Consider the following 16,086-nt stretch of genomic DNA (forward strand, 5'->3'; position numbering starts at 1 on the left):
TGCGTTTCACTGTTCACATCTCCACCACCCCAGGGAGGGACATGACCAAGCGCAGAATGAGACTGTCTCATAAGGCACTGGGTGGAGGTGGAGGTGGGTGGACTGTTTTGCATGTTCTGTCCACGCAGGGGTGAGATTTGTCCAATCCATCATGGCTTACTGTTGACCTCTCACATCTGCCTGCCCTGGCTGTGACAGGCTGGACCCATCTGTCTTCCTGACACCTTTGTAGCTGCTGGAGGGGGGTGTGGTGGTGCATTTATTTTCTTTGAGAGCACAGAGCACAGTCACTGCAGACCTGCTGCTAAAGAATTCCATTTTTCTTCCTTCTAGAGCAAGTTTATGTGCTTTGGATCAGGAAAACTCCCAGGGTGTGACTTAGGCTTCCTGCTGCTCTCTGTCTTAAAAGTCCCCTCAGAAACACTCTGAAGCTAGCCTGGCTGCTGCTGCTCCATCCTGCAAAAGTGGGCAATGCTCACAGTGAGCACCAGGCCCACTTGCCTAACTACATTGTCACTTGCCCTCCACAGCCATCACCAGAGAACTGTGATAAATTTGTTATTTATTTATTTATTTTTGTGGTACTGATGCTTGAACTCAGAGCCCTCACCTCAAGCCACTCCACAAGCCCTTTTTTGTGAAGGGTTTTTTTGAGATAGGGTCTCGCAAACTTGCCCGGGCTGGCTTTGAACTGCGATCCTCCTGATCTCTGCCTCCTTAGTAGCTAGGATTACAGGCATGAGCCACCAGCACCTGGCCTGAGAGCCTCCTTCTTAAAGACAGAACAGCCCCTCTGCTGGGTCTGGGGCAGCTGTGGCTGGTAGGAAAGCAACACCATGGTCTCACTCAAAGAGCTCTAGGACCCTAGGGAGGAGCCTATTCATTGGTCTGGGTTTTTTCCCATCCTTTCAAATACAGGAAATTAGATTTGACCTCTGCTCTCATCACTCTAAAGTCACTCTTGGACTAAAGACATCCTGCTTTGTAGGCAGAGCGTCTGTTACCACCTTGATTGGTGCCTGTGCGCTGATGGGCAGGATCAAAGGCAAATGCGACTTCTGTGATTCCTCCTCTCCATGTTGAGTGCAGATGTCTTTAAGTGGAGTGAAGTCATCTTGAACAAGCTGGCATCAGCATTTAGGTGGCTCTGGGGTGCATTAACAGTTTCCCAGCAAGATGCCCCGGGCCAAACCACCTTATGGGACCCTTCCAGGTTTAACAAGGAAAAAGCAGGAAAACTCTCAAAGCAAATCCAATTCTCAACCAAGTCATTATGTATTTAGGACAGACTCAGAAATGCAATGCTGTTTTTCTGAGCCCTAATGGATGCACTGGCACTTCTCAGGCACATTGCAAGGAAGAGGGAAAAAGAGACAGCAGAGGCCACTTTGCCTCGAGATGAAAGAATCAAAATAAGCACGGGCTTCTCCACTTCTAGCTTTGAATTGTTCTGTAGGAAAGCTGCTTCCTTTCTCAAAGCCTCGACCTTTTGCTAGCCTACACTGTGTAAATAACCTAGAAAATGTGTGCAAAGCTTATCGATTCATTTCACAATTATCAACCCATATTTCAAGTATATTTACTATCTGTAGAGTCGGGGAGGGGTCACCATATGTATGACACCTGTAATGAGAGCATCACGTTAATCGCTCACCGAACATTTCACCCAGGACCTGGCAGAGAGAAGGAACTCAGTACATGTTTGCGGAATGAACAGAGGGATCCTTGGGAAATTAAAATCTAACTGGAGGTTACAAAATAGTATGTAAGTAATTGTACTATCAAGCAGAATTCAGATAACATCCCAGGAGAAGAACAAGTAAAGGTCTGAGGTGAAAGGGGAAAGCAGAAGATGTTCAGACAGCAAGAAGACAACAGATGCTCATGAGGCATTGGGCATTCCCTGGGCTTTGATGGCTGGTGGGATGTCCGAGGGAAGGAGGGAGGCAAATGCCTCCCAGAGAGAGGGCAGAGCAGCTGAGAGTGGAAAAGGGAAGCTGAGGGAATATTGACCATGATGACTGGGCAGACAGCAGGGAAGGTGGAGGGAGCCTCTTTCCACCTTGCGGAGTGCCTGACAACAGACACACCTGTTAATGCACCTGCATTAACACATTTTAGTTTTCATACCTGCCCCTCTGGCTAGAGAGGACTGTCACTTTATACCTGATGAGATGAGACATGGTCAAATTACTAACAGAGGGTAGCTCCAGGATGGACATACAGGTCTCTCTGCCACCAAAGCTCTTCTTTGCCTCCTTTTAGGAGAGAAAGGCATGTTGAGACCAAAGACAGCCCTTAACCATGAGGTACAATGCATGGGCAAGGGGGGTACTCAAGGGGAGTTTGAGTGGAATGTGTACAGACCTAGCTGGGGTCTCAGGGACAGGGTAAGGCAGTGGCAGTCATATGCACTAGGGAGAAAAGAGCAGTGTCAAGGAGACCCCTGGCAAAATCATTGCAGGAGTGGGTAGGAGGTTCTTAACAAGGCTCAGTAGGGATGGGCAGGAGGAGGCCAGCAGGAAAGGCATCCTCCCAAGAGCTGCAGAAGAATTCGATGCGAGGAGCAAAGAAGAGGGAGGAGGTAGAAATGGGGACTATAGAAGTAGAAGCTGGCTCAAAGGAAAGAGTATGAGTTGGTTTGGGACATGCACACAAAAAAAGTCAACCCCTGGTCCAGGCATGGTGGCACACATCTATACTTCCAGCTATTTGGGAGGTAGAGATAGGAGGATCAAGGCTTAAAGCCAACCAGGCAAAATTATGAGACCCTACCTGGAAAACAAGCTAAAGCAAAAAGGACTGGGGTGTGGCTCAAGTGGTAGAGCACTTGCCCAGCAAGCACAGGCCCTGAGTTCAAATCCCAGTACTGCTCCCCACCTCCCTGCAAAGCCAACCCCATCTAATTTGTAATCCTCCTTTGTCTGTCCTGACCATTACATTGCTGTATGGGAAAGGGCATTTATGTAGCCATTTACCAAGGACCAGCCATGGGCCAGGCACAGGGGTGGGCCTTTGGCTGTGGAGGAATTCACAGGGCAGTGGGGAAGAAAGGAGCGAATGTTCTGACAGCTTTAGAGGTCTGTGAAGGCGCTCAGTTTGTACCTGGGCAGGAAGTGAAGTGACATTGTCTTTCCACCCAAAAGACAGGGGATGGACACAGAGTCAGAGCTTCTGAGGATGAGGTGGTAGATTAACCATTCTGCAGAGACCAGGATTCATTATCTCATTGTGAAGCCAGAAGAGGCAGAAAGGGCCTGATGTCATTTGGCTTCCCAGTCCTGCAGAGGCCCCTTTGGCCATTCATCTTGGCTCATTTGCCCTGGTCACCAAATACCTAGTCCCAGGAGAGTACCTAAGCCACCTAGGGAGAACGCAGCTGAGGGGTTTTGAAAACTCTAACTTGAGTTGGAATTTCAGCCCTTTGGAGGAAGCAGATTTTCCAATGTCTCCATCCCTGGGAGAGTAGAGGGCTTCTGCACAGATGCAGGGTGAGGAGTGCTGCCTTCTCATGGTCCCTGCTCTTGACAAGGCAGCCACTCACAGACCTTCCCCGTCACAGGAGCTCACGTGTTCCCACCTTGGACTCCAGAGCACTGAGAACCCCTCCCAGGCCATATGGGGGCAGAGAGCACCAGGTGGCACTGAGGCCTAGCCCCACTGGCTTACAGTTTCCCTCCTCTTCTCATCCCATCCAGCCTCAAGCCCTTCTCCAGACAGACAGGAGGCCAGGCGGCCACGGAGCAGAAACCCGTCCACCTGGACAGTAGAGGATGTGGTCTGGTTCGTGAAAGACGCTGATCCTCAGGCCTTGGGGCCTCATGTGGAGCTCTTCCGAAAGCACGTATGCTGTCCAGAGCTTGGGGTGGGGGAAGGGGGGTGTGACGGTGTGGGAGGCTTGGGATCTACTGGATGCTGGGGGTCTGGACTAAGCCCTGTGGATACCTTAGGGAGCCAGTGATGAGACGGACAGATGCAACCATTGGCTTCCCCAAGCAGAATGGCCACTTGGTTTTGTTTTTAAGGGACATTTGTCCCATCTGTTCTATTTTGGCTTTCATGAAGAGTGCCTGTTTTCCTGGCCATTGGTCGTCTGTCTGTACATTCGACCCTCATCTGTAGTGCATCTACAATATGCCAGGCAACCATGCCCAGGCCCAATGCTACTGAGAAAATGCACATAAAGTACTGAGCGTGGTGCCTGGATCCTAGTCTTCAGTCCACAGGTATTATTGTGGTTACTTAGGCATTTCTGAAATAGATAAAGAGTAAATGAAAAAAAGGTAAAAATTAATGCTTTACTCGCCAGGCTTACTATACTAGTTCTGGATGGCTGCTATACAAGTTGCATAATAGCTTAAAACACTGATAAATTTCTTATCTTGCAGTTCAGTAAAGCAGGAGCCTGACCCATCTCACTGGGTGGTGTTCCTTTCTGCATACTCTCCAGAGAATCTGTTTGTGTGCCTTTTCCAACCTCAGGATCCACCATCACTCTTTTGCATTCCCACTTCACCATCTTTTACTGAGATTTGAACTCAGGACTTCATGCCTGCTGCCAGGCACTATACCACTTGAACCGTACCTGCAGCTTTTTTTGCTCTGATTATTTTGGAGATAGGGTCTTGCTTCTGTCCCCCCTCCCCCCAGGCCAGCCATGACCTTGATCCTATTTTATACTTCTTGCCATCACTGGGATGACAGGCACATACCACCATGCCCAGCTTTTTTCTGTTGAGATGGGGTTTCACAAACTTTTTATCTGGACTGGTCTTGAACTATGATCCCCTGATCTCTGCCTTCCAAACAGCTAGGATTACAGCCTTGAACCACTGGCACCAGCCCTCCTCTCCCCCCCACCCCCCGCCCATCTTTAAAGCCAGTAGCATCAAGCTGAATCCTTCTCAGGCCGCCCTGTCTGTGGTCCTGTCTTTTGATTTCTCCCTCCATGCTTAAGGACCTTTGTGATTACATTGCCTCTCCATCCAGGCTAATTTTGTCACTTGAAAGTCAGCTGCTTAGTAACCTTAATCCCATCCACAGCTTTAATTCCCTTTGTCATGTCACCTAACATGTTCACAGATTTCAGAGATCAGGATAGAAATATTTTGGAGAGAGAAGAGGGAGATTTTTCTGCCTGTCACAGTAAGCATTTTCTTTTCCTCCCTGCCCCTCATTTGCCTGGCAACTCTGTCATGCAGATCATACTCTTAGGTTCTGGGAGGATCGTCCTGTAGCTCAGGACCTACATTTATTAAACATACACTTGACTCCCTGATAACAGGCTGGTAAACCAATGACCACAGGGTAGGCTGCTTCTAGACAGACTTGGGCAGGTGGCATCTGGCTCTTTCTGGGGTGGTGGGAGATGGTGGGAGTCCAAGGAGTGGGGTAAAAAGGGAAGCTTAGGAAATGAGGTTCCTGGGAAGGGCCCTCTCTGTCATTTTAACAGAACATTAAGAGTGACACAGGGGCTGGGGGTGTGGCTCAAGTGAGAGCACCTGCCTTGCAAGTGCAAAGCCCTGAGTTCAAACCCCAGTACCACCAAAAAAAAATGAGTGACACATTGACACATGATTGAGTTAGTGCTCCATCAGTATTGGCTAGCTGGATAAATGAATCAGAGCAGCTAGGAACCCTTGGTCAGTCATGAATCCTCTAATTGTGTTTCTTCTCCCCACCTGTGTACCCAATGGGATCTTTTGTCTCTAGCAACCCAAAAATAACACTATGATGAGCAAGGAAACCAAGCCAGGCTAGACTTCCACATGCTTAATTCCACACATCGTGAAGGGAAACAAAAGGGAGCTATACCAGAGCCTCAAAGAATTGGCTCATTCCCTTAGTAGTTCTTTGTGCTAAGTCCTGAAATAAAGCAGGTACATTACTTAGTATTAGCAGGACTAAAAATCATCTGAAAATCCTCATAGAGTGTAATAAGAAGTTCTGTGATTGGTAAAGGTAGGTGGGCCTCCAAGAGAAGAAAAAGAGACTAATGAACAGTCAAAGCCCCATGCCATCTGGAATGGAATGGAATGGCAAGGCAAGGCCAGCTCTAGCTTCAGGGTCTAATGAATTTCACTTTTGACTTCATTAGTCTCTGGTTAGATGACAATTACCATACACGTGATATTGGTTATATAGGTGAGGTTATGTCTGAGTCCTTCAATCAGGAATTGAAAGATCCAGTGTATCACATGACTCCAGGGAGATGATGAGAAGAGGAGCACATAGTCTCTGTTTGCTTTAATTTTTTGGAAAGTAGAGTTTGCCCTGGCACCGAGAGAATATGCTCTCCAAATAAGTCCACAAGCTATTACTATATTAGTACCTTAACCTCAGACACCACTTGATTACTCTGGCCATTTTCTGGGTTTCTTTTTTTTCTGGTTCTGTCTCTCCAGGAGATTGATGGTAATGCTCTGCTGTTGCTGAGGAGTGACATGGTCATGAAGTACCTCGGCCTGAAGCTGGGACCTGCACTGAAACTCTGCTACCACATTGACAAACTGAAGCATGCCAAGTTCTGAAGTCCTTTAAAAGCTGGAACAAAAACCTAACATGAGGGAGTGGCAGCCAGCCACCATCATGAGTAGACTCTCCTCTTGAACAGTCACAAAGACTTGGCCTTTTTTTATATATATATATATATAAAGACATGCATTTTTGCTTTTTAAAAAAATTCAACATGGGGCTGGAGGTATAGCTCAAGTGGTAGAGCACTGGCAAGGGAGAGGCCTTGGGTATCACCAAAAAACAAAAACAAAAAAAAATTCAACATGGCCCTTTTTGAAAGGCTTGTCTGTGTTAAATGATTTTCAAAAAAATTACAAAAAGTCTATTATTTGTAACGTTCTTGTTATGTTGATTGCTCCGGGAGTGGGTGATATTCGTGTAATGAGGCGGGGGTACTGAATGCTCTTGCCTAAGGAAAGCCTGGAGGTGTAAACGCCCTTAACAGCACCATCCGGTCCACTCTGACCTAGGGACCTACCAGCATGAGTCTGGCGGGTTTACTCTGGAAGCTGTCTTCTGAAGCTAATTGCCTCGCCTTGCACTAGCTGGAAAACTTGAATTTTTTTGCTCTCTGAAAGAGAACAGGGAAGAGGATCCTTTCTATTCCTACTTATCTGAAGTACTGCGTTCCTCCACTAGAGGGCAGGCCGCTAATGAAACTTCAGTACCCACTGCAAGCTTAACCAGAGCTCAGAGGCTGGGTTAGGGTTTCTATGAACAAGCTCTAGCCTACTCAGAAACAGGAGGGTTATCCCATAGTCAACACCACAGATTGTAACTTGGGAAGAAGCTGTCATCTACATGGTTATAGTTTACATCCAACCTACTGACTGATTGATGGATGCACAGCAGCAAAGGCAAGAATTTGGAAGCATGCATGGCCCAGATGGGGTTTGGGAGTCCTTTCCCTCCAGGGTCCTTACTGAGGCGTTGATGTGCTGGCATCCTGGAGAATTTTAGTGACTTTTAGCCATGGGTGTTTCTTGAGAAAAGGAAAAGAAAAATGTCTCAACTAAGCATTGAAATGGGGAAATGCTGATTTCTAGTTACACTGCTAGATTCTGTAGTTGTGTCTGTGGCTAATTTTTCTAGTCCTCAACAAATTCACAGACATGCTATTACTGGGTTTAATTTAATTTACAAATAGGCTCTCCTTCCTCGCTGTGGAGTAATAGAAAAAAATTGATTTTCTACCACTTTGCAGCTGTGTCCAGGGACGGACGATGAATCTACAGTTTACTAGGCAGAAAGGCAACCTCTTCTCTGCTATTCTTTGTATCTTTCTCCTTTCTCTCATTCCCTTTCTTTTTTCCTCCTTTTTCTTGTTTTTGCAAAGGCATATTCTCTCCCATAAGGGAACATTTTCAATATTGAAAATGACAGACGAATATAAGACCTTGCCATCCTGGGATGATGAGGACCAAGGATAACGCAGGGTCAGCCTTGGCCCAAATAGGAATTAGGAAAAGGATGCAACTTGAGCAGGGCTTCAGCTGGCAAGTGGAGCTGGGTGGGATCTGAGCCCCCTCACCTCTCAACCAGCTGTCCTTGTGCTGAACATGGCCTGCGTATCCTTGAGGGCAGCCCAGGGTAAGTCTGTATGTTGACCCTCTAAATCAGTTTGAATATAGGAGAAGAACCTAAGAAACATTCCACACCACGCTATCAGGCCACTTTGATGATCAACATTCAAAAAACCACAGCATAGCAAAATCTTTGTTAGACACACAGAGGGTAACCACACTACGTGTGTGGCAGAGAGGGAGGAAAGTGACCCAAACCTACCCACTGAGTAGAGCTTGATCAGGTGGTAGAAATGCTTCATGTCTGTTGGTTTCAGCACATGACAAAATGACCTTATGCCAGGTCTTGAAATAGTCTAAGATTTTAAAGCGATGAACAGATTCTGTTCCTCAAAAGTTCGTTACTGCTAAGTGCTCACTGCTACTCTGAAGTCAGATCATTCCCCTCAAGGAGCCATGGACAGTTTATGTATTCAGAGCAGTCAGTGTGAAAACAGTGAGATCCAGAAGCCCCTCTCCCCATCTGCCCAGGGTCTTCACTCTTTTTGGTTCAGTCCTCGCACACGTGGCGCATTGTCCCTCAACACACATGCCTCCTTTCGTGACTTGCAACATTAAGTTTTCAAGATATCCTACCCACCCCCCAGCACCTCCCTGGCTACAAACACATGAACACTGGTACCCCCAAATTAAAATCAGCCCCAAACAAAGTCAAAGAGATGCCTCCAGTCATTTTCAAGGAAGAGATGTGTTCCCATTTCAAGCCCGTGCAGTCGTTCCCAGCCAGGTGCTGCATGCTTTCATATGAAGTTTCCACAAGCCAGGTTGCTGAAGCAGTGATAACTAAGGGTTGACTTTTTAAAACTCTTGGTACTCCTAAAGTGAATGCTGCCATATCACAGAATCACTTCGGGAACAAATTCGCCTTGCCTGTTTTTATGCTGAAAGGCAATTAGCTGACCAAATTATTGTAGCAATACTGCAATTAGGATTAATTTTCATCTCTCTCAAAAATCTTGTCAAACCAGGCAACTAAACGGTTTCTCAAATGTAAATCATGCCAGGTCATTTCCTTGAAGCCGACCTTAAAGGGTTAGGCCATGGGGGTCGTCTGGGCCAAATGAGAACTACTCTGTCACACTTGACAGATAGGGTACTTGTTATTCCATTGAGGTAGTTTTGCTTCAGGTTGTAGTGAATAATGATAGAGTTTTGCATAATTCCAAATTAAAGTGTGTGTGTGTTCATGTTCCAAACATTTCCAATTACACTTGTCTGTTAAACACTTGGGAAAAAAAATCAAGAGATAATTCTATTGCCTAAGGCATTTTAAATATTTTATGAAGCACGGTATTCCCTTTGTGAAGACTTTAGGTAAAAGATGTGGGTTTTGTGTCTGTGTGTGCGTGTGTGTGTCCCGAAACTATTGCATTTGCTTGGTTTAAAACGTCTCCGAGTTTGTAACTGAAAGAAGGTAGAGTGCACTCTAGTCCCATCTAGGTGTTCCTATCTTATGCCAGCAAGGTTACTCTAGAGGCAGCCAAGTGACCAGGATGGTTCTGGGGTTCTGGGCCTACCCCCTGAGGTAGCTGACTGGACATGCCAAACCTGGTGTTCTAGGTGACCAAGGAGAGGCCTCTCTGGGGATCCCCAAGCAGGAAACAGTTGTCTGAGGGCCTCCATTCTACCTACAGGAGAGGATGTTGGGCTCCCATTATTTCTCTTCAACAAAGCTGTGAAGGTTGTTTGCTTATAGCAGAAAGGAATGAAGAACTCCTCAGAGACCATGCGTGATACTAAGGAATGGAGGAAGGAGGACTGGGCTGAGGCTGGTTTGCTTGAGAAGGAAACCAATGAGACAAAACCTCAATGTCCCAGGAAAACAGTGAAAGAGCAGCTATTTTAACAGTGTCCACCCCTGATGCGGCAATAACATATTTTTGTATTTATGTGCTGTATGGAATATTTGTTATTTTTAATTAAAATTATTTTTCAATTATTTTTTTGAGACTGTTTTAGGACAGCTTTGTCAAATTGCTGAAGAAAATTGGAAATGCCCAGAGGTGACCAGGGGACTTGAATTTTGTCATTGTCAGAAGGTCTTGAGAGAAGGAAGTCGTCTGTTTTTTCTAGAGCTACAGCAGAAACGTGGGCACAAAAGTCACCTTTTCAACTTCCCCAGTGGGATGGAGCTCACATTTTTATCTGAACCTCAGACTGCAAAACTATAGATAACTTTTACATTTTTTTGGTAGTGCTAGGATTTGAACTCAGGGCCTCACACTTGCTAGGCAGATGCCCCAGTCCCAGGCCTGTTTTGCTTTACTTATTTTTCAGATAGAGTCACACACACACACAAACACACACATGCACACACATACACTGACACACATAACACACATACACACCACATACCTACACACACCACACACACACATACACACACACCACACACACACATACACACACACATATACACACACCACACACATACACAACACACACATACACAACACACACATAAACACATAAACATACACACTAACACACACCACACACATACATATACACACCACACACACATACACACACATACACACACCACACACACACCACACACAAACCACACACACCACACACATATACACACAACACACACATATACACACAACACACACATGCACACACATAGACACACATAGACACACCACACATACACATACACACCACACACACATATACACACATACACACACACACCACACACACACATACACACCACACACACATATACACATACACACACACCACACACACACACACACACACCACACACACACATACACACCACACACACACACACACACACACACACACACCCCAGCAATGGGGGACTGGCCTCAGACCAAGATCCTCCTACCTATGCCCCACACATAGTTGGCACCACAGGCTCACACCATAATACCTGGCTTATCAATTGAGATGGGGGGAGGGTGTCTCGCTAATTTTTAGCCTAGGCTGACCTTGAACCAGGATCTGCCCGATCTCTGCTCCTGAGTAGTTAGGATTATGGCTGTGAGATACCATGTCCAGCGTTTTTGTTTTTGTTTTTTTTTAAATGGCAGCATCTTGTTAAGGAGGGGGTGCAAACCCATCCAGGAGTCTGATCAACTTTTTGGGTCATCACACATTTTAAGAGCTGCGCACTTGCATGGCTCGTCTGTTGCCTTGCTGTGTCCTTATACCCCTTGTGGCATGAGAGGACCACACTGAGAACCCAGGAGAGGAATTCAACAAACAGTGAGACATCCAGACACGCAAACATTCCTGTCTTCATTTTGCCATGTTAAAACAGCTTCCACCAGCCCTCTCCCAGCCCTGCTGCTCACAGAGAATGCTGGACCCTCAGCTCCTGGAGTTCAGAGTATCTGTCATTCCCACCAAGGGTTCTCCTCATCCTAGACAAGCCCTTCACAGATGATTGGAAGCTGGATTTTTGGAAATCTAGCATTTACTTGAAAGAGGACCAGTCTTATTTATCACCACCAGTTAAAGATTATGGAAACATGTCTGCTAACAATTTGCTTTGTGTAATTTGTTCTGATGCTAATAGGCTACAGCTGGGACACTTCCTGTGGCAGATTCCTTTGTGGTTACAGTGGCATCATCCCACCCAACTTCACCAGAATTTTGTGCTTTGGAAAACTGCCCCTGCCCTGGGAGGCAGTGCTGGGTCACAGCACATTTTCAGAGGACCCGATTTCCAAGCTGGGCCCAGCACTGTGCATCAGAGCCTGGGGCTTCTTGGCATGGTGTTGATTTCCTCCAGAGGGAAAGATGGCAGGGAGGTTAAGAAGGACACCTTCCCCCAGGTCAAGCGAGTGTGCTGGACCATGGGTTGATACTGAGAGCATGAGAGAATGGAGGGACAAAAGTAGAGACAGACCCAGAGCTAAGAGCTGGCTCAGCAGTTGATTGAATAATGACTGAGGACAATGTGGGGTCACCGCATGTTTCTGGGCATCACTCTGATGCTCTCACTCTAACCCAGCCATGCTCCACCCATGGCCTGTACCTAAGAGCTGCTTTCATGTGCTCCATGCTTGTCACAAAGGCCAAAATAATCATTTTCCTTGGGATGCCACTCTGGAACACACCCGAAGCCTTGCTTCTCCAAACAGCTCACCATGACGAAGGACCACTTCACAGTAATTGCGTACCACCTTCATCAGAAGTGTAGCATCCTCTGCCTCCCTGCCCGGTGCTGGACCACCTTCCCCCAGTCCTGAGAAGGGCTCTGCCTGGCCTCTTCCATTACAGGGAGTTTCCTCCCTTAGGAAGTGGCTGACTTGGACAGCTCTGGTTGTCAAAAAGTTACTTTCACAGGGAAACACAGATGTCTGTGAATCAGACACAGACGTTTGAGATGATGCCAACCCTGAAATCTTTCTCTTTTTATAGAGCTTGTCCATGTAGTCACCAAATCTATAAACCAAAGTGGCTAGATAAAGGAGTGAATACTTTATATAAATGTAGAACTCAAACAGGCCTCGGCCACCAGATTCATCAGGGCCATCATAAAAAAAGTTAGTGAATATTTTGTAATCTCACTTAAAAAAAAAAAAAGTGTTGGGGCGGGGCAGGGCAGGAGGTGCCCTGGGAGTATTTTCAGTGTAGTCAGAAATCTGGCTATGGTCACATATGTGTACAAGTTACACAGGCCTAGGTGAATGGATCTAGAAGATCACGTACGTCATTAAGAAATGTGAAAATTACTCCAACATGTTGAAACCCTGCATCTTAATTGTATTCATCTGTGAGATAATGAACTAAGGAAGCTTTACTTTAGACAAAAGCAAGTTACAGTTGATGACAGGAAAGTAAACAAGTCTGTCCTGAATTTGAGTGCATTGGATCTCCTGCTCCTGTGTGCATGCATGAGCGAGTGTGTGTTTGTGAGTTAATGCAACAAAAGTGGGAAACGGGGGAAAGCTGGAGCAGAGATTGTAAAGGGAGATTTTACTTTTTGGAGTGGTACCTTTTGTTAAGAACAACTAGTTAGGGCAGGGTGTTAGGGTCTGTGCCTTTAATCCCAGCTACTTGGGAGGCAGAGGTAAGAAGATACCGGTCAGAGGCCAGCCTGCCCCCGCAAAAGCATGAGACCCTATCTGAAAAAGAACAAAAGAAAATGGACTGGGGGCATGGCTTAAGTGGTAGAGTGCTTGCCTAGAAAGTTTGAGGCCGAGTTCAAATCCTAATACTACCAAAACCAAAAAAAATCTAGCAATGATTTAGAAATAAGACACAAAAGTACATATGGTACGTAGCGTGTGCAGCTAGCTTAGATAAAATTTTGGACTATTATGTAGATTCTCTATGAGAATATTTAGCTCCTGACACTTGGAAAAAGTAACAATACCCAACATGTGGCATTGATTACTCTGGCAGCTAGAGTAATAGCTAGTAAACAGCACCCAAAGGCCACTCACCTCGCCTTCAAGCTCCAGGAGAATGGCCAAAAGGACACGCTGACAGGAGGCATGAGGCCTTCGCTTGCCCTGGCTCTCCAAACTCTCAACAAATAGACCACCGACTTGCATTTCACTCCCATTGTTTTGTCTTGAGGTCCCACATTCTCATTGGCCTAGTGCCCTAGAACAAACATTAGAGAGCAAAAACTGACTCTGTACGGCTTCGCTTTTCAAACACCTTTTCCTCTCGGAAATGAGAGGGTTGCCATTGGCTGGTTAAGGACTCCAGGAGGACGGGCTTTGCTCCGAGATGGGCAGACAGCTCCATCCAGGAGCTCTGCACTCCAAGTACAGGGCTTTTCCCTACAAGCCACCCTCGCTCAAATGTGTTGATGGAGGCTATCTCAAAAGGTGAGAAGGAAAGACCGTCCACCTGTCCTTCTCAGGTCTTCACTCCTCTCCTTCCTTGAGAACAGCTTCACTGAGTCTTCTGTTATCCCCCTGCCCCTGAAATGGCAACATAGGATCCTTGAGATGTAATAGAATATGTAATTGATTTTTTTTCTTTTTTCATAACCATACAAAACTTAAGATGAGCTTCACCTTTGAAGAAATCATTTTAAAGACCTGGACATGTGTTCGAAGATGTTGTCATTGCTCATGTATCTTGAGTACAGTTCTTTTGGGATCGGCTTTAAAAGCTAGGACACTTTTTTTCAAAGTATTGTTGAAACTCCACCATTGTCTTTTGTGGGCAGATTTTTCTTTTTGCTTTTTGGAACAAGTCAAAACCAATGGGATTTTTATCTGGTGACTAGCAAGGAAATCAAGTTGATGTGTCTTTACACACATTCATTTGTCTTTTTCTTGTGTATTTCTTTACTTGGTATAAATGGTTTGAGCAATGACAGCTTTAATTCATTTTTTTTCTTTTTTTGGTGATATTGGGGCTTGAACTCAGAGCCTCACACTTGCTAAGCAGGCGCTCTATCACCTGAGCCACTCCGCCAGCCCCATTCATTTGTTAAATACCATGGATATCAATATAAATGTATAGACTGCTTGAAAGTTAACACTATTTGGCTCTACAGCTTTCAGTATATCATGTGGAGGAATCTCACAGCAATATCTTTGGGTATGGTAAACTGAGGAAATTTTGAGTGTTTGCAGATACTCAGCGATCAGCCTCATACCTAGAACCCTAGAACCCCAGAGCTGGGAGGAAGAAACTTTAGAGGACACCTGCACAGCTCATCTCCAAGGCAGAACCTTGGAGAAAGTATTTGCCAGCCTTCTCCCAGAATTTCCACCTCATTCTGTGGGGGAAATTCTCCAAGTTATCCCCTCACCCCCACCTCCTCCTCTGGAAAAGGATGGTCATCCAGATGGCCTTCAAAAGCATTTATAGCTCCTTTCCTTTCAGCCAAGGCTGGTAGAGCTTCCCTGCCATAGTATATGTGCACATAGTACATAGCTATTGCTTCCACCATCTTGTTTTAGGACTTCTAGTTCTGCCTCTCTAGTCCTGACTCACACCTCATCTAGATATTTCTGATCCTCTTCTCTCATGAGCCCACACTCCTCCTCTAAGACACCACTTTCCCGTCCTTTCCTTTTTTTTTTTTTAACTTTCCTATTCATTCTTCCTACCTCCATGCTTCTTTCTTCCCCTTTATTGTTTTTCTCCATCCTCCTACTTTCTTCTCTGATGCAGCAGGGCTAATCTCTGCCTGGCTTCCACCATGCAGTTACCACCTGCTCCCCAGCATTCCATGACTCTGTCATGCTTCCTGCCCAATCTCCACTTGTCTTTTCTGTTTCTCAAGGGCTGTGCTTCTCAACTCTATGCTTGAGATTGGAACAAAAGCCTCACTCATCCCTTTTGAATGTTCCATTCTGTGACTCACTCTGATGTCTCACTGGTAGACCTCTTGGACTTTCATCAACCATAATGCCCATCCCACTAGGTGGCCCTCCTCTTTCCGCCCCTGAAGATGCAGTGAAAAATAACCTAGATGAGTTGTTTCTCCCAGCCATGCTGCCTCCTACAGTCTGCATGGAGAACTCTGACATCCAGGGGCGTTCTGGGAATCCCACAGTTCTATTCAGCACGTGCAGTATTGTCCAGCCCACTTAGACACTCACTGAAATGTTGTCCCCACTGCACTTCTAGAATAGAAACCAGCACAGAGCCTTATGTTTAAAAGAGGAGGGTTCACCCAGCACAAAAGACATAGGACAAGGACCTACGCCAGAAGCATTTCTGGGGTGAAGGTTTCTTTTTAGACATTTGTAAGTCTACTGAGATGTATGTAATATTAAATGACTTGTATCTGAGTAGAGGAAGATGAAGAGAATTTTCCCAAAGGAAAATGTGATTTAGAGGAGGGAAAAAAGGCAGCGAAACTCTGAAAAAGGAATGCACACACACCCTGAAGATCTTTCTAGAAGCCAAATTTGTTTTTTTCTTAGCAACTGAAAGTCTTTCTATCCAAGTGTGAGAGAGCTTGAGGGACTTCTATTTCCTTTATTACCCACTGTGTTCTAAGCTGCAATGTTTAACTTTCTGTCTTGTC

At 45.8% G+C, this 16,086-nt stretch overlaps 1 protein-coding gene across 4 annotated transcripts in view; it reads left to right on the plus strand.

Moving 5' to 3' along the window:
• Positions 1 to 6,839, plus strand: part of Scml4 (Scm polycomb group protein like 4) — a 97,085-nt gene extending 90,246 nt beyond the window's left edge. For all 4 annotated transcript variants that reach the window (XM_020170099.2, XM_074077384.1, XM_074077398.1 and 1 more), the window contains 2 exons: positions 3,699 to 3,844; positions 6,405 to 6,839. In XM_020170099.2, the coding sequence (XP_020025688.2) occupies positions 3,699 to 3,844; positions 6,405 to 6,530 (272 nt within the window). In that variant the 3' untranslated portion in view covers positions 6,531 to 6,839. The remainder of the gene's footprint in view (positions 1 to 3,698; positions 3,845 to 6,404) is intronic.
• Positions 6,840 to 16,086: the final 9,247 nt, after the last annotated feature.

Source organism: Castor canadensis, chromosome 1 (assembly GCF_047511655.1).
Source record: "Castor canadensis chromosome 1, mCasCan1.hap1v2, whole genome shotgun sequence".
NCBI lineage: Eukaryota > Metazoa > Chordata > Mammalia > Rodentia > Castoridae > Castor > Castor canadensis.